This window comes from Chaetura pelagica, unplaced genomic scaffold, assembly GCF_000747805.2.
Source record: "Chaetura pelagica isolate M959 unplaced genomic scaffold, ChaPel_1.0 scaffold135, whole genome shotgun sequence".
In the NCBI taxonomy this organism is placed as follows: domain Eukaryota; kingdom Metazoa; phylum Chordata; class Aves; order Apodiformes; family Apodidae; genus Chaetura; species Chaetura pelagica.
In genome coordinates, this window is record NW_009953649.1 from 4,106,715 (window position 1) to 4,122,855 (window position 16,141).

General features: G+C 36.9%; 1 protein-coding gene across 1 annotated transcript in view; it reads right to left on the reverse strand.

Annotated features, from left to right (window-relative positions):
- Positions 1 to 16,141, reverse strand: part of UTRN (utrophin) — a 346,073-nt gene that overhangs the window by 53,391 nt on the left and 276,541 nt on the right. The window contains exons 58-61 of the mRNA XM_010000014.1: positions 15,438 to 15,516; positions 13,213 to 13,273; positions 1,776 to 1,837; positions 728 to 802 (exon numbers count right to left, since the gene is read on the reverse strand). Coding sequence (XP_009998316.1) covers positions 728 to 802; positions 1,776 to 1,837; positions 13,213 to 13,273; positions 15,438 to 15,516 — 277 coding nt within the window. The remainder of the gene's footprint in view (positions 1 to 727; positions 803 to 1,775; positions 1,838 to 13,212; positions 13,274 to 15,437; positions 15,517 to 16,141) is intronic.

Genomic DNA, 16,141 nt, shown 5'->3' on the forward strand with positions numbered 1-16,141 from the left:
AATTATCAGATTGCTTAGGAATAGGGATAAATGCCAACACAGGTCTGGGCAGAAGGACCAACATCCATGTGAAAAGCATGTTTATTTCCCATCTAACTCAGACCCTTCCGCACACCTCCAATATATATACCCTTACTATTATTGCTAATAATTGTTTTATCAGAGTAGGTTTTTGTGATTAAAATGCAATACCAACTACCCATAACCAATCATACAGATTTGTGCCCTTTCCCCTCAGACTGAACTCAACTTTAACTGGAATTCACACAGGAAGATATCTTCTCTGTGAGGGAGGAATCTTTTCAAAGTTATCTAGCAGCATCAAACACAAAACAATGAAGTAGAACTCTCCTAAAAATATCATATAATATCTGAATTTATGTCAAAGGTAGAGATAGTAGCTTACATCATTTCAGCCTGGTTTGCATCAAGAACAGTATACAACAGTCAAGAAGTTCAGTATTTGTTTCCCTATCACTTCTCCAAGCATTCCAAGCAGGCACACCATTTCAACTTACCTGCTGCACCACTTTTTATTCATTAATTGATTTTACTTATTTGCAATAATGACACCTACTACTGGGAACTGTTCCTGCCATTTTGTTGGTTGACAATCTGTCAGGGATGTATCTAGTCCATTTTTAAACATCAATGTTGTTAGGCCTAAGGTGACCCTCCCTTCCCCAGGCACTGTTGAGAAACAATTTGTCTTGAAGGCCAAACTCACAGCACAGAGCTTTCTGCAGTCTCCGGATTTTGATGGCCGTCCGGTAGGCAGAGAAGCGTACATTGTTCAAGTCAGCTGTAATAGCAGAAACAGAAACATGAGCAGTCCTAAAAAGAGAGCTCAAATTTTTTCTTTCCATATACATTTTCATATTTTGGAAAAAGTCTGATAACCATCTCTTCTTTGCGATGAGTTAATAGGATATATCAGAACAAATAAAACTGAGAAGCTTGGACTTCAGTCCAATCCACTTGCAGGGAAAGTCTCCTGGCTCTGACAGTCCAGGGCCTGCAGAGATTGGCACACCAAAAATTCTGACACTATCTTGGCACACATAATACGTAGATATATAACAGAGTTTTACATACATTATGCAGTACTAAGCAGTTTCCAGAGAAGTGCTCAAATGCACTATGTTTCTTAAATAATTTAGACCTCCATCAGACAACATGTAAGAAACAGACAGCAGCAAAGGTCACAGTAACAGAGAAAAAAGGCATTTTAAGTCATTATTTCTATAGCAGGACTTTGTAAGCAGTGCTTTGAAAAGGACAGGCTGCTAGCAATAAGCTTTATTTTTTTCCTCACTTAACAGCATTATACTTTTTCATCCACTCATTAGAAAGGGAGATTTGCACAGTAAACGTAGGTGTTAGCATGGCATGTTGAAGTAAGTAGTGCAACAATACGGTCTACCCCTTACTGACAGAATATCTACTCTGATTTATTAGAAATATTAGTTCCCTGCAGACAAGGGTCCTGCTTTAAACACACAGCCTGCATCATTGGACAATCCCTCAGGGATTTAAAAGAAATAAACAAGATACTGCATTAAAGCAGTCAGAGCATATCGTTCAGAATGAAACTCACTGAAAGACAATAAACATTACATGGATCAAGGCAGTAAGTTTCTTGCAAAGTGTGTCTCATTGCTAAGTGGAACATGCCCTGTTATACACAGTTCATGGCAGGTCAGATGTGGTTAGTAGACAAATGCAGGCTTTTAGTCCTGGACCCACATAAGGATTTATTTTAAGAATGCACTCACCTAAGGACTGGAACAGCTCAGTCATTTTAGGATGATCCCAACAGGTTGTCTGTGTCTCATGACTACAAAGGAATGAGGCAAACAAAGTTTCAGGCAACACACATACACCCACACGTAACGCAAAGGACAAAAACCCAAAGATAATCTCATTTTCTGAGATTAAGTGGCAAGAAATCCCTCAGATCTTTAATTAAAATACATGATCCGTACCACTCAGCTCACTAATTTTTTAATCACAAAGCTAAACAATAGCCTACTATATTTAACAGTATTTATTTTTTATTTTAAGTCTAACTGTATCAGTTGGACTATGATTCTGAAGCTAGGAGGCACACTAATTAGGAAAAAAAGTAAATCTTCCTGTTACTGCAGCACAGTAAAATATTTATAAAAAACTTTAAAAGTAAAAAGCATTGAGGTTTTATTTTAGACTTCACTGCATATCTGAATACAGGTATCAGAACACATACAACAGTTTTAAACTTACCTTTAATGCATTAAATGGAAAGTCTGGTCAATCTTCAGACACCTGACTACTAGGTACCTTCATTTAGGGGTTGTGCTCACCTTACCCACCAGATAGCACTGCTGTTCAAATTCACCAAGGTATGACATGCAGCCATGGGGGTCAAAATGTGTATTATCTCAGGCCTACTAAAAATCTCCAATTCCCTTCTACAAGTCACATTTTACTTGTATTTCTGAATACTAATTTTTAGAATGATTGCACATTCTTGTCTCACAAATTCGAATTAGCTTTGTATGAAAATTAGAGAAACTGTATTTAAAAGACAATAGCACGCTCTTTAAAAGTTAATAATTAAATGAAACTACGCTAGGTTAGCAAATCTAACAATAACAATCTGAGAATAACACTTATTTCAACTGTATTTCTGTTTAAAAACTTTTTGTGCGCACACCTTTTTTTCACACATAGGTGTACTTACTTGTAAATAATTTCAAAAGGAACTTTGCCTTTAAAAGTAGCATCTTCGATTGGTATAAATGGCTGCAACTCAGTGAGTGCAGTAGAATTTATAATCTTTTTTGTTGTTGTTTTCCCCCTTATTGAGAAAACAAGGAAAACTGAAGTCTGTTATGCCAAGTGATGAAAAAAGAAAGGGGTAGAAGATCCCTGCTCCAAGGAGCTACAAAGACAGGACAGGTACCACGAAGGGGAAGCTGACTCCAAACAAAGTAAACGCTGAGGGCCCTTCCTTACATTACCTTTCAAGATACACTACTGGAGAGTGCATGCTTTGGATCTCTGCACAGGGGATATGATCCCCATTTTACATTCTGTACATCAGTCTGACCTTTCTAGTTCTGTGTCTGGTCTAGGTCTCCAGAGTCACCTTCTCTCTGCTGTTAGGCTTGACTCTGCCATGGGTCTTGCATATCTGGCACCATCACAACTTTGTGAGGTGTTCTTCATCGAAGTTTATACACAAAATCACATAGAATCACAGAATCCTAGGGGTTGGAAGGGACCTCGAAAGATCATCTAGTCCAACCCCCAGAATAATAAGAAATATGTATTTCTTATTAATACAGTAGGTATAAAATTGTTATTATTCCACACTAGGCAACTGGAAGGAGGGAAAAACTCTGAATATGGCTTAAATGTATATTCAAAACTGCATCTTCTGTTACATCTTGGCTGACTGAAATACTACAGCAAACCCTCCATAATTCAGAAGAACACTGCAGTACTTCTTTGCATCTGAATACATTTTTCCTGAACTAAAGCTTTTATTTGGTTTCAGTTTGATGACAATACCACATGAATTACGTTCACGTTCGTCACCATTTAACTCAGGTTCGACAACAATGCTCTCTCTCATTCCCTGCCTGGGTGGGAGGGGATCAAGGACAACGTTTCAAATTCTGACTGAGGTGGTCAAGGTGCTGACATGCTGAACTCCAAAGCTAAGGCATACAAGTATCTAAATGAGTGTTTTTGCAATTTCTAGAAAGACACTTTTAAAACAGCACTATGTGTATCCTTGTCCAAAAAAGTAATTTCAAAAACAAGTAGCTTGACAATTATTTCCCTGGAAGGGGAACACCAATAAATCATCATGAAGCCAGCAACAACAAAGAAGGGTCTGGTGCTGTGCCAAGGTAAAGGCAATTGACTGTCCAGCATTCTCAAAAACCCTGGTATAAAAAGATCCTTACAGTATATTAGAAAGAAGAACATATACTTCAGTAAACAGGTACAGAAAATGTAATATAGTAGTTCGTTCTGACCAACCTATCTAAAAGTCTCAAAACTAGTCCTGAAGCTGCCAAATACCTGCACTATCATCTTAAGCAGGATGCCATCAATACCATATTGACCATTTAAAATTGAATTATGTTGATGAAACCCATTGTGACTGCCTAGAAAAAAGGATCCAATATGTAGTCAGTGTAATACAACTTGTTTTAAGGAAATTGCTTTACCTCAGCTTCCCTGACCAAGAAATGCCTGCCCCAACAATAAACAACAAAACAACCCTAAGACTGGTGATCTTACTTTCAACTTTGTAAGTTAAAGGATCTCTTTGGATTTTCTGAGCAAAGACTTGACTAAAACCTTCAAACCTTCTATGTTAAAAGTAAAGGTAGGTGGGGATACTGTGACAGAAACTCTAAATATATGTATGTATGTATGCACATATGTATAAAAACACATTGCACTCTTTTAAATGCTGGAATATTAGGGCAAACACTACATGTAAACAACAAGCAGTTTACCTGAGTCAAGGCCTGTTTACTGCCTTAGAAACTATCATGTTAAAATTAGCCATGACTGTAAGAACTTTGCTGAATCGCAGCCTTTGTTTCTCAGTTCACTATTTTCTGACCATAAAAAATATGCTTCCATGAAGGAATCCATTTCCTGTTTGGGGGGTGCTGCAAGGATCTCACCTGGGAAGCCCTGCAGAAGTAGAAAGGTTTATTAGCAGCAAATGCCGCTCTACATAAACAACAATGGATCAATAGCAGAAGTTGATTTGAAATTCTTTTCTGGCAATGAATTGTTAAATTTTGCTAGGTCCAGAGACCTTAAGTGAATTTTAAAAAGTTAAATACTTGAATAAATCCTTGTGCTCTCCCCTCCCCAGCAAGAAATATACTGATATACTCCAGTATGCATCTGTAAAAGCCTAATGAGGATGTAGGCAGGTCTAATTGCAATTTAGATTCCAGCTTGTAAGAAACGTATAAACCCAAATGCAATTAATGAAAGCTGATATTACCAAACCTTTTCCTTAAACCAAGATTTAAGAACAAACAAGAGTTTCATTATGAAAAGTCTATGCTTAAATAGGTAGTTTCAGTAGCAGTTTTATCTGAAAGACTGAAGAACACTTTAATCATGACAACATGCCATGCAAAAATCTTATTTTTTATATTTTGTATGTGCTGGACATAAAGCAGAAAAAAGTGAAGCAAGTGAAGAAGATACCAAAAAACCTCTGTATCCTGCACTATCATCTTGTTTCTCCATTTAGTGTAGTAAGTACCTGAACAGCTAAATTTCCTCTTTAAAGAAAAAAGCACAGAACATTAAACGGATACCTAATAACGTAATTACCAGAAAATTGTTTATGTTTCTATTTTAATTTGAAATAAAAACACATTTTTTCAAGGCTGTGTATAGACTTAGGGGCTTTTAAAACTTATTACTCTGTTCTTTCATACTGCCACACGTGGCAGGCACTTGCCACTAGGTTTCCGTGAGAAAGGGAGTCCCCATGAACATCACCCGGTGGGAGAGAAAAAAGGTGAGAGTGAATCCCTTCATCCAGGTTTGTCCATAATTACCCAAAAGTCAGTACCACCTGACGGCTGCAAAAGGAAGACACAAGGTGAATGCGATGGTGCCAGCCTCATCCCAAAACACCTAGCAAGAAAGCACACATAATGGCTGAGCAATCCTGTACATGGTTCTAGCAGAGACAAGGAACGGGCTTAGAGTGAGCGAATTGCCCACTGACTCAACAGTCTGGTGAGGTCAAAGGAGGCAGCAACTCCACTGCCATGGCCAGTACTGCTTGTCCCACTGAATGTATTCCATGAAGATAGGCTTCATTTTTGAGACAGAAGATACCAAAGCCAGACTACACTGGGCAGAGCTGAGGGAAAAAAAAAACAAACCAAACCTGTAAATGTAAAGAGCTATAAAAAACTAGGGGAGAGGGGAGAAATCAGTCTCAACAGAGACATTTCTTAATATAAAATTTTGTTTTATAACAATTTCGTAATATGTAGGGATTTTTATGTGCACACAAATTGATTTTCACAGGAGGAAAAAAAATGGGTGTGCAGATAACCTTCCTATGCTACAAATAAAACTGTCAGAGAAGGCAATCATGTTATCAGGCACTCCAAAGAGGAGGCATGCAAGACAAAGTGCTTTCTGGTGATTTGGTTTGTAAAGCAGCTCTTCGAAATAAGATCTATCTTTCTCTGCTGTAGCTACAGTAGGGTTTTTTTGTTGTTGATGCAAGACTAATGCAAGTACATCAAGCACTGAGAGTTGTGCTCAGAAACTTTACAGTACTGAATGTCTGTAACAGATGAGACAGACTTGATGAAACTGGGGGAGATCTTCCTGACTGGGATCTCATAGTTCCTTTTTATGCAAGTTCATTACACAACAGCCTCTTTAAAAGTCTGCACTGCAGTAGCTACCAATGCCTAACAGTCACTGTCCAGTGAGTAAAAGCAGACTTGGATGCTGCCCTGCTCCTCTGACAATTTGCTCAGTAAGCAGAAATAACACACAAGACATCAGGCCTACAAGAACAAAGAAACTGGTAAACAAAAGACAACACACTTTATTTACATGTATTCTACATGTAAAAGTGAAAGATACTGTCCTTGGAGAAAATGACCAGAAATTGCTGAATTGCTTATTACCAGAGCTGTTAAAATAACTAAAGCAGCAACTAAAGCAGAATGCAATTCACTCACAGAAGCTCTCCAGTCATGTTCTGAAGACTTCTGGCCAAAGGGATTTTATTACATCATAAGGAGAGCTCAAACTTCATTCCTCTGGAAGCCATAACTTCAGTCCCAAGAGGCAATTAGGTCAAACTGAGTAGATTATTTTCACCATAGACAACAGGAAGCCTTCACACAAATCAGGCCTGCTAGCAGATATTAACTAAGAATGTGAAGAAATTACATTTTCTGTATTTCTCTATAGAACACACTCTGTAATGTAATGGAAAACTAAGCCTGCAGTGAAGCCAATGGAAATCTAAATTTAGAAGTATTTTGAAATTAAATAAAAAAATAATATTTTTAAATGATAACTAGAGAAAATACATGAGAAGGTTATAAATATTAGTCATCTTACTGAATTTGGAAAAGACTCATAACAAGCACATAACCAAACCAGTCTTCACTCTCTGTTACAACTACTGTGGCAGTTCTGTCCCAGGTTGCAGTGACACTTGCACCAAGGAGCACACCCTCTCTCACAAGTACTCCAATAGCTTCAGGAGGAACTGCTTGTAGAGTTAGGTGCTATTTACTTCGAGTGAAAGTGAACAACATTTGAGCTCATTATTCATCTTGCACATAGATGACAATGGGTAAAAAGAACTCTTCAAGGTTTACAGGAGCTGCAGTTATGAGCTTTTGTTCCACACGGTGGGTGGCATAAGAAGGGATTTTTGCTATGAATCACAGAATTTTGAATCACAGAATCCTTAGGGGTTGGAAGGGACCTCGAAAGATCATCTAGTCCAACCCCCCTGCCAGAGCAGGATGATGCAGAGCACATCACACAGGAATGTGTCCAGGCGGGTTTTGAATGTTTCCAGTGGAGACTCCAGAACCTCTCTGGGCAGCCTCTTCCAGTGCTCTGTCACTCTCACAGGAAAGAAGTTTTTTCTGATGCTTAAGTGGAACCTTCTATGTTCCAGTTTGCCCCCACTGCCATGACAGAAGTGAAAGGGTCTACAGGACAGGAACACAAAAGGGTGTGAAGATGTTACATCTTCCCATGTGGTTCAGTCAAGGAAGAATTAAACGTGTTTCACTGATTGAGCCACAGAAGAATTAATTCTGTGTTATTTTTGTTGTTGTTGCTGTATCAAAAGACTGTGTTATTTAAAGTGAGTGTCTCCTAAGGCTCTTCTGCCAAAACTTACGGACAAATATAAACCATGCAGCAAAACACACATCCATTAATAGATTATATGAAAAAACTGTGTAATTTCAAAAGTCTAAATATATTTGTGTAAATTTCACTAACTAAAAGTAAACATTATAACCATACAATATTCCAGATTTTAAAAACTATATACTAATGAAGTGCTCTAGAGCTTAAATTACAAACATTTACCCTTACAATCTGTTTCTTATCCATTATGTTTACTGGCAGCTTTCTAGCTATAATTGGCAAACTAATCAGCATTAAAAACACTTCCCAGTTGTAAATAAACAGCTGATCAACAGCACATCATTTAACTCATCATCTCTAGAAATATGAGAACAATCCTGTTGAAATTAACAGAGTAAGTTGTACATCTTCAGGTCTTTGAAGCTCCCCATAGAATTGTGGGGGAAAACAAACAAATATTTTTTAGCCTACAAGAAAGAAAACTAGAGACATGTTTGTGGGGCTTTTTTATCATTCCTTAGCATGGACAAGGCTGATGACTGTGTTGATAATCACTGGCAAACACCACCAGAACAGACACCGAAACAGTAACCTGGCATTATGCTAAGCAGCTTTCTGTTCCTGTAGTCATTTGCATAAAACATTAACTGAAATCAGGATCTTTACTGATCTCTAGTGAATCAACAGCACTCAGAACCTTGACTTTGCTGCCCTTGACAAATTTCAAAAGGTATAATAGATACTGTATATTTTCTTTTTCTTCTTTTTTCTTAAACCCTTTTTTTTGTGTGGTGAGAAAGAATGGACACAATTAATTGCATGGGTACTGTATACTAGAGGTTGATGGAGCAATTTATATGTAGATATTTTGAAATCCCTGCAGAGAAGCTGTACTATTGCACTTCAATAGAAAACAAAGACCAGCACAAGAACTGGTAATTAAAGAAACTGAAAAAATGAAACCTGTATTATCTCTTTCTGCAAATTGTATTTTATTTGTGCTTCTAAGAGAAATACTTAATACTTCTAAGAATGGGATTATGGATATAACTAGGAATAAGAAAAAAAAATAAATGTTTCCCAGTTCCATTAGTTCTCCCCCTTTCCCCCATGCAGGCATATATCAAACATCAGGAAAGATCTCATGAAGAGTCTTGAAAAAGATTGAGAAGCAGAAAGCATTTTATTCCATCCTCCATAAAGTTGAACATGATGTAAGAGGTGATAAAATGGGATTTCTAAGAACTTAGCGATGCCACCCACTTCGCAGGGTTACAGAGAAGCAACCAGGGTGACTCTGGATTTTGATATTGATCAGTTTAATGACTGCACCAAGAAATTGCTCTCCCTATGTAATGCCTTCCATGAGGGCATCATTAAACTCACTGTGACCCTTTCTGTATTACCCTTTTGTTTCTTCTGCACAGTACAAATACCTAATAATTTATAGCACTGAAAGGTACACAGCCGAAGAACACTGAAATCATAGTTAAAAGAACAGCAGTGAGAAATGCCAGGGTAATTATAATTTCTGCACATTCCTTCCAGTTCCTTGTGTATTTCTTAAAGGTGTTTAACAATCATACGATGTCTCCTGTATCCCTGTCTCTTTAAAATATTTTTATTGAAGTGGTATGTAAATATAGACTTTATTTTTTAAAATTTCTGTTATAGAGGCAAATTATGCCTTATTTGTGTGATTTAGATAGTTACAAATGAACAAAAGCAGAACACTCTCCTTATTAAAACTCAAATATTTTGCAAAAAAACCTATGAAATATGTATTCAATGGCATTGTTGCCAAATCTTTCTGTCTGAATTTCACACTTTCATTACCAGAAATGCGTAAGTGAATGCTGGGGTCTGATATGTTGTATCCCACTCCGTACTGCTCATGAGTTCAATTATCTTTTATAAAGTATGAAAGATGAAGTTCATTTTTTTTTTTCAACAGCATTGAGATTTTACAGATTCAGGTTTTCATTTATTGAATTCTACCACAACAGAGAAGACACAGACTACAGAAATACAGAAAATTCTATCAATTGCCATTAAGAAAACAAATCTGACAGTAGGCAAAAAGGACTAAAAATCCTATCAACAGAGGTAAAGCCATTTGGCAAATTTGTTTTATATAGTAAGACAATTCAAGAGCAGAAAGCTAAATCATGTGTGTAGGTTCAGTTCAGCCAAGTATCTGCCATAACTCAGAGCACATACACCTTGATAAACAATGAATTATAGCCAAGCAGAACAGTCACACCTTTCCAAACTGCCTGAAACCCAGACTGCATTTCTCTGAACTTAGGGAGCAGAGGAGTGTGTACAGTGGCTTTTTAATCTTTCATATGCTCCCATTACAGACGCTGGAAAGGGCTGACATCCCAACTACTAGTAAGCAGTCCAAAGCTATCATGGTGTGCTAGCACACTAAGGACATCTTTCTCTGAGCCACTCATCTCTATGCATGTAAGTGCTAGTTACTTCTGGCATCAGGAAACAAACAGAATAAATGCTGCTCATCTGAAAATACAGATGCTTTGCATCATTTCTACAGTCTCCTTACAAATTCATTGTTACCTAAAGTGCTTCCTCCTGCCTTCTCAGCTGCAGTTCCCCATATTTTTTTAAACTCAATTCTCTGTATGCAATAAAACTACAAAGAGTGCACTTGTTTTTTAAAATACTCCTCTTAACAGATGTACAACTGTACTATCATCCACAGCTAAGTCACTTTTGAATACATTTTACTTTCAAGAACACTCACAAAAAACAACTGATGAAATGAAGTAAAGGTATGAATTTATGCTTTTCTAAGAAGAATGTATGTTCTTATCCAGAATTAGTCTCATTTCAATTAGCATTTATTTCCCTTTCAAAAATATTTTTTTTTAAATTTTCATTTTTCAGCCACCAATCATTGAATTATACTTTTATTTTCCTCCTTCTGCTGTTTTTCTTCCTTAACCCATAAAATGAAAAACTGGCACCTCAACCTGAATATACAAGTCTTGCTGCAAAACCAGAAAATATCATTGTTCTTGAATGACCATTCAAGTTCAATACTGCTCCTTCTACTCATGATGTGTTGTACATCAAAGGCACATCATTCAACAAGGTTAATACAATTAAACAAAAAAGAAAATTAACTTAATCTTTGTCTCTTTCCCAGAATTTCTGTGTGCATAAAAAACCACCATTAAATCCAGGTGACTCTACTCCTGAATTGTATTTCAAAAGCTCATTTAATCACTCCAATCAACTAAGTTTTTTTGTCAACATTGTTTTCCTCTCTTTTTTAAACTATATCTCAAATTAGGGAGTAGATGCAGATTTAAAATAACCTTTGAAGATAAGACGACTTTCCAGCTTGACCATACCAAAACAAATCAAATTCCAAATAATCTCTTTCCTGCTTTATTTTCCATGACTCTGTTTTTTATCTAGCTGTTCCTGCTAAAATTGAATTTTAGATCAGTAAGCAAAAAGAAATAAAGGGAACTGCCAAGGTCAGCCTGCTTGTCAGACCATGGAGCTATTGAAATTCAGTGTTCCTCCTCAAGATTAAAAAAATAATAAAAATCCTACTGATTACATGTAACACTATTCTCCTCTTACAAGACAGAAGAATCAAGACATTGCTTCAGCAGCATATGTGATGTTGAAAGTAGGGAAAGATAACCAGAAAAGTCTTCTTTGAGATGCAGTAGTTATTTTCTGTTGACTCCATTAAAGCCAGTCTCAAACTAAACCAGTGGTCTCTGCTTCTACACAGACCTCAGCCCTCAAAGAACTTGCTAACACTTCTGAACCTTTATCAAACCTTCTGTGCAAGGCCATTAAAACAATTTCTGAGATCCTGGGGTTTTGTTTCTCAGCCCACAGTATCAGTGAGTACTTTGCCATCAAGTTCTGTACTTACAGGATTGCACCTAGTCCACACACTGGATAGACTTACTTTCTTCTGAACTAGTCACGATAAAAAAATATTTCTTGAAAACTGAAGGGAGATGCCCAAAAAAGGTACTATGAACTATGGAAAAAAGGATGTATGTATGAAAAAATTCAAGTTAAAAATATTTGCTTTGCTTAGCACAGATCAGAAGATCTTAGCCTGTTCCATTTGATGTGGTGCTAGGACCATTCTATCTCTATCCTCCAACTCTGAACGTACCCATGAGCTCTCCATGGACTCACAGATTTCCTTCAGCCTAAAATTAACTACTTTGAGTCTGGCTTACTATACACTGTACCTTAAACAATCATCTACCCTGACAAAAAAGTTATCCTTCCCTCAAAGGTGCAATATTTAACCTTTAAAGTATTGGCAAACAGTACATAAATAAATAGTGATAGGACATGGGCTAATGGTTTTAAACTGAGAGAGGGGAGATTTAGGTTAGATACTGGGAAGAAACTCTTCCCTATAAGGGTGGTGAGGAACTGGAATGGGTTGCCCAGGGAGGTTGTTGATGCCTCATCCCTGGAGTTTTTTAGGGGCAGGTTGGATGGAGTTTTGAGCAGCCTGGTCTAGTGGTAGGGATCCCTGCTCATGGCAGGGGGGTTGGAACTTGATGATCTTTGAGGTCCCTTCCAACCTTAATGATTCTATGGTTCTATGATTCTAAATGATGATGGAATGAGAAAACCCAAGTTATGGATTGCTCTGAGTATAACACATCAAAATCTCCATAACTAAGATTTCTTATTAGTTTTAAAATAAATAGCTTGACCATTCTGCTCAGTAATCAAGGTATTTGAACTATTTTTTCCAATATTTACACTAATTGTACATTTATATTAATATCAAGCATTATAAAAATTTCAATAAAGTGAAGAAAATGACAGAAAGACAATAAACACATCTATTTCTGAATTAATTTTGCACAAAAATGATGAATGGATTCTATAGATATTTGTTACCACTGTTCTGCTATAGGTTATAAGCTTTGTATTTTCAAATACATTATGTATTCAGCTGTTTTCCCTTTACAGGTAATACTCTGGATGAGACACACACATAAGAACAAGTCTAATTTGAATGTTGATACTACATTTCCCTGGAGCATCTTTGCTGCTTCCTATCTGAGTGGGGTTTTTAGTTAGGGTTTGTCAATGACTTATTTTGACATATTTCTAAATTATATAATATGCAAAGCAATAAACATGAAAAGATACAGCACATGCAGCATAATACTAAGTATTTGATAAATTCTCTAGTTACTACTTAGTACCTATGTTTTTCCACTACCTTATGGTGATAAGCCCCTTTGTTATTCTTAAGGAAAAAAAAAATCAAGGCAAACTTACTTGATATAATAGGGCACTTTGTTATGTGAAACAGATCTCTGCCATGGAAACTGTACTGAGGCTGAGGAAATAAAGAGAAGGTAATTATTAGAAAGCATCTGCCAAAAAAATCCAACTGTCTTTATTTTATTTATTTTACAATTAAAGCAGCTATAATAAATTAAATGGAAACAAATTTTCCCAGACAGCTTCTAGTAATTAGAAAAACAGCTGGAGAAAATGACAACAATCTATCAAGATGATACTAGGCATCTATTTAATGCTGGGAAAAAAACACAACCCTAATGTGGTGATTCTACTTCAAAGAAAGATAATAAATTCTGAGCAAGAATGCTATCCATCCAGGTGAAATGGAGACACTGGTTTTCCTACCTCCATAGAATTATTATCAGTTCAAGCTTTGAAAATAAATGCTTCCACTACTCTAATTAATGCTCCACAACAGAACAAAACAGAGAAATATAAATCTTATTTTTATTAGTTGCAACTCTTAGCTCCTACTTCCAACTCAAATTAATATTGATTAACACTCTGTGACCCACAGAAAGGCATTAAAAATTGCCTTTGCACTCGCTGCTGAACAGAGCAATCTGTGCAGAATTTATGCAAGTATGACACATCAACAGATATCATCCATAACATCAAGAAGCCTCCTGCACACTGAGTTGCAAAAGGCATGAAATCATACATGACATTACAACTCTGCTTATGTAAAGACACCAGGAGATAAAACAGGAAAAAACATTTAGGCCAACAGGACTGCTGGTGCACAACTTCAAAGCAGCAATTTACTGAAGAACCATAGGTACATATACATACTGCCAGAAATTCCCAGACTAGTGCCTGGTTAATTAGGGTTTTATCACAGAATAAACTCAATTCACTAGATTCACTGTAGAAGCAGAGATTGAAAGAACAGGTAGAAATAACTGAGCATCACAAAGGGATGAATTTGTAATGTACACTTGCTGACACTTCCAAAACAGACTGCCTACTCTTAGGTGCTAACACCCTTGTTTAAAAACCTGGTAAAATAAGACATAGCTTTGATCCACATTGGATCTCTTAGTAATTAAAGTCTCAATTAATGTAATTTTCTACAAGCACAGGCTTCTTTAGAGCTCATCCTTCTTTGCAAAAAAAAAAATCAATTTGAAAGTAACTCTCTCCTCTTCCCCTAAGACCTCTAAGGCTGCATCAAAGACTCAGCAGTTTTGTAAGCCTCACAGGCTGGTGTTGCTGCAGAGAGAGAGGCAGGTCTTGCCCTGCTCACAGCTGGCTGTTCCCTGAACAGTTTAATAATTGTGACCTCTTCATGGACCTCACAAAATTTCATGGCTTATAATTTAACAACCATTCATATATTGAAAAGACAGATTAAGGAAGATTAGGAAGAATATTTGGGAAGCTACAGGAACCAAATAAACCACATTATTCACTGGAAAACATAGAGAAAATTCCATATAACTATTTAAAAAATAAAAGAACATTTGCAATAACTGGGTAGGTAGTCACCTGGCAAAGAAAAAGCATAGCAAAGGCTAAATACTCAGATGTAGATAACTAAATATTCTTTAGTATTGCAATTTGGCACCCATGATGGCTCTGGTATTACTACACTAATTATGTCAGCTAACTGAAGAAAAATTGGCCACAATTTGCTTAGGTACGATTTATGTGCTATTACAGACTACAGGTACTCTGCACTGACACAGACATTGACTAAACAACAAAATAAATTAAATTGTTAATTATTACAGAAAAAATCATACTCTGTTTATCTGGGAACAATCTTTTGCTCTCTTATTACAGAGGAGATTGTACAATTACATGGATAAAATGATCACTAAATAGAAAAGATGCAAGTACGGGTCTCAAGATGAAGTGATGCAGGTTTGCTTTCCCCACTCCTTTATTAGAATTTCCAGGAATGTATGACATTCATTACCAACACCTAAAGATTCTAGATCAGCCACAGCTCTGACTTTGGAGCAAACAGAGGACAAAGAATGAAGGAACCACAGGCACAACCATAACTCAGTAAAATATTGCAGTGATCCTGAGGGGAAGCTGAAGATGAAACATCCCTATAAAAACAAGGAGGTAGATAACACAGAACAGTAATTTCCTGTTCCTCAAGCCACAGGTAAAAATGGAGCAAAGAGCAGTCAGTGTTTGAGAAAGCAGTTGTATCTCACATGCATCTATCAATTCAAATAACTTACTGGAAAGAAAGTGCTGTGATGCAGGTCCAAAATCTCGGTGTGCCTCCTGTAACTGTTTAAGGCGATCCTCTACAGACACCTACACGTAAACACACATACACAAAATTCACATTGCATTTTCTCTGTAACACCAGGTCCATGACAATAAACCCAATTGTTTACATTCATTTTTAGTTCACTGAATTTCAGTTGTCTATGTGTCATAGCACTTATTTGACACCCAGCTACTGAAGGATACTGTTTTGATTTATAAAAGTCATAGAATTACAGAATTATTTGGGCTGGAAGGGAACTTAAAGATCACCTAGTTCCAAGCCCCCTGCATGGGCAGGGACACCTCCCACTGGATGAGGCCCTGGATACTTCCGGGGAGGCTTTGACAATTCTTGAAGTGTTCCTTATTATCTTTGTTCCTTTCTGAAATAAATTACTTGGATACCTGCAGTGTTCTCATGAGTACTGCAGACGAATAACGAACAATAGTCATTTCATGATGACCATAGTTGACAGCTGAAGTTTCTGACCTCACAACCTTTCCCTTATCCATATTTCCATAGTCAGCAGGTCTGACTGACTGTATTGATCTCTCAGCTGTCTTTCCAGTATGGAACCATTTTGGAAGATACTGCTTCACTGGCTGACATGATTCGACTGGTTTATTAACTGAAACTGCATTAGCACACCCAGCAGCAGTCTGAAGTTTG